Source organism: Carlito syrichta, unplaced genomic scaffold (genome assembly GCF_000164805.1).
Source record: "Carlito syrichta isolate Samal-C Ts95f unplaced genomic scaffold, Tarsius_syrichta-2.0.1 Scaffold306441, whole genome shotgun sequence".
NCBI lineage: Eukaryota > Metazoa > Chordata > Mammalia > Primates > Tarsiidae > Carlito > Carlito syrichta.
Window position 1 is genome coordinate 438,523 of NW_007250537.1, and position 2,772 is coordinate 441,294.

The 2,772-nt window shown below is 40.3% G+C and overlaps 1 protein-coding gene across 2 annotated transcripts in view; it reads left to right on the top strand.

The window, feature by feature from the left end:
- The window catches only part of RNF216 (ring finger protein 216), a 175,898-nt gene that overhangs the window by 26,405 nt on the left and 146,721 nt on the right, over positions 1 to 2,772 (top strand). For both annotated transcript variants that reach the window (XM_008063017.2, XM_008063016.2), the window contains one exon: positions 1,178 to 1,311. In XM_008063017.2, coding sequence (XP_008061208.1) covers positions 1,178 to 1,311 — 134 coding nt within the window. The remainder of the gene's footprint in view (positions 1 to 1,177; positions 1,312 to 2,772) is intronic.

The following is a 2,772-nucleotide window of genomic DNA, read 5'->3' on the forward strand; positions in this document are numbered from 1 at the left end:
TTGCCTGAGCCCGCGGGTTCGAGACCCGCCTGGGCAGCAAGACTCATCTCTACAATAAATCAAAAAATCAGCTGGGCGTGTAGCACAGGCCTGTAATTCCGGCTACTCGGAAGGCTGAGTTGGAAGGATCGCCGGAGCCCAGCAGGTCGAGGCTGCGGGGGCCGGGAGCGGCCATTGCACTCCAGTCTGGGCAACAGAGTGAGACTCCAACTCAAAAAAAAAAAAGATCAGTTTGTGTTATTCAGTAATTTATATCAGACGTTCTCTATCTTCAAAAGGATAAAAAGAGGCAAAGACTGAACAGAACTCCTACATCTGGGTGATTAGTGTAATTATAGCTACATTTAAAAGGAAACCAAAAGTTAAATTTGCTTACTGTCATGGATGCTAAATGAGTGCTTGACTCAAATATTGAAGTATGTTTGCTGAAATGATCCTTGAAGTTTGTTTAAAGTGAACAATTTTTTTCTATTTTTCTTTATTATTTTAGAGTTTGGGGTGCAAGTGGGGATTTACTAGGTTGCATGCAGGTGAAGGTTGGGCTTCTAACTGACCCTCTTTCCCCGACTGCAGCTGTAATGTGCCCACCTCTCTCCTCCCTCCCTCCCTCCTCTAGCAGCGTCTAGTGTTTGCTGATCTCGCCCATGTGCTACTGTGGCTAATGTTCAGGGCCTGCTTATGAGTGAGAACATGTGGTATTCAGTTCTTTGTTTCTGCAATAGTTCTAAAATGAACAAATTTTAATATTTTAGATAACTAAGTGAAAATTATAATTTTGTGTGATAGTTTTTTCAGACCTAGCAGTTTAAATGAAACAGCACTTTATTTCTGAGAAGAAAAGAGATGAGTGGGAGACCATGATTTCACTTTAAAGAAATTGGCAGTCAAGAAAATTTTATTAACAGATTTGTCCAACCTAGTTTAAGAAAAAGTTGATCCTGAACATAGAAATTGTCAGATTTTCTCTAGCAATTTAAAAATGTGTTAGTGACAAAAATCAGCATGCAAACAGGGCTGTCAGTGCATGAGTACTTACTTGTGCTGCTTGGAGAGGTATGTTAACATACTAGTAGCTATGAACTTGGCTTTATGCTTAACTTCAGGCCAAAGTTAAACTTAAGAGATTGAATGTGATTGTGCTGGCCTTCTATCAACAATTTTCTCTACCTTCCTGTAGACTGGATCAATCTCAGAGATGGGCCCATCACCATTTCTGACTCCTCTGATGAGGAAGGGATTCCAATGCTGGTCACCCCGGCTCCTGAGCAACATGAAGAAGGGGACCTGGATGATGATGTCATCCTTACAGAAGTGAGTTTTCTTAAACTTACCATTAGGTATTGCAAGTTAGTGGTCTGATTTTTCAGCACTCTGTTGTCCAACTGAGAGCATGCCTTGACACTTGTTCTATACATATTTCTGAGAATAGCCCCCTTTTTATTCTGCCTAATGTTCCCTTAGAAATTAGAAATTTATGTTTTAGTCTGTCCCTGGACTAAACTTCTGCAACATTGCTTCATCTGACTATTCATGCTCCAGTCTGCACTATTGTAATTGCTACAACATTATATTGTATCTTATTGTCTGGTAGGGCTTATACTCCACTTGCTTTACATACATCTGTTAAATGAGCAAGCAAGCTCAACCACTGATCACAAGCAAGCTTAGCCACTGGTTGCAAGCAGGCTCCGCTACTGGTTGCTTGTGCACTGAAATAAATAAGCATGAGATGTAGTGGAAGGAAGGTGATTTTATTCCAAAAGCCAGCAGATGAGTAAAGGGCCAGTTTATGCCTCAAAAAAAAAAACATTTCAGGTTTTTAGGCTGACTGCAAGGGCTTGAAAAGGGAAACTTGGTATGGGAAGAATACAGGTGTGACAATCTGGGTATGCCATTTATAGGTTATGGTGTTCTCCTAATTATTGTGTATTTCTTTTGAGTTTTTATTGTTCCAGTTGGAGAAAGACCATTGGCCGTTTTACTGGTAGCTGTATGGAAACATTTAAAACTTTTTGAGGATATGCAACACACCAGGAATACTACTGTTGCAGCTACAGGAGGATAATACCAAGAGTTCAGATGGAGTGTACTCCTTAACCAGGGTCCCTATAAACCAAAGTAAATTGAATAGCCAGACAAGGATCTCCCCCTTTAATCAAGTAGTCTGCTCTACAGTACTCACGGTATTTATCTTTGTGCAATAAGACGTATCATCAACAGCACAGATTCCTCTTTATTCAGTTAGTAGGCAACCTATAGCATCCCATGACTGGGTTAAATTAAAGTGGGGAGTACAAGTTACCTGTAGAGATTACTGATTGTGAAATTTTAACTACAGCATTATCCTGCCAGGTGAGAGACATAAATAAGGAAAAAGAAGAAAAAAAAAAAAATATATATATATATATATTTTTTTTTTGTCTGATGCATAGGCCACATAAAGAGTTCACCAAAATGTCTGATGTCACAACCAGAGACATTCAAACTATAAACCAGGACAAGAAGTTGTCAACTTCATGCTGTGAACAGCTTTTTCCAAGACCATCAGAGCAAGACTATATTCACAACCAGACTCTTACTTCTCTTAATTTTTCCTTATTGGCCGGGCTTAGTGGCTCAGCCTGTAATCCCGTGCTTTGGGAGGCCAAGGTGAGTGGATTGCCTGAGTCTGTGGGTTCGAAACCCACCAGGGCAACTTGGCAAGACCTCATTTCTACAATAAATCAAAAAATTAGCCGGGCATGGTAGCGCACACCTGTAATTCCAGCTACT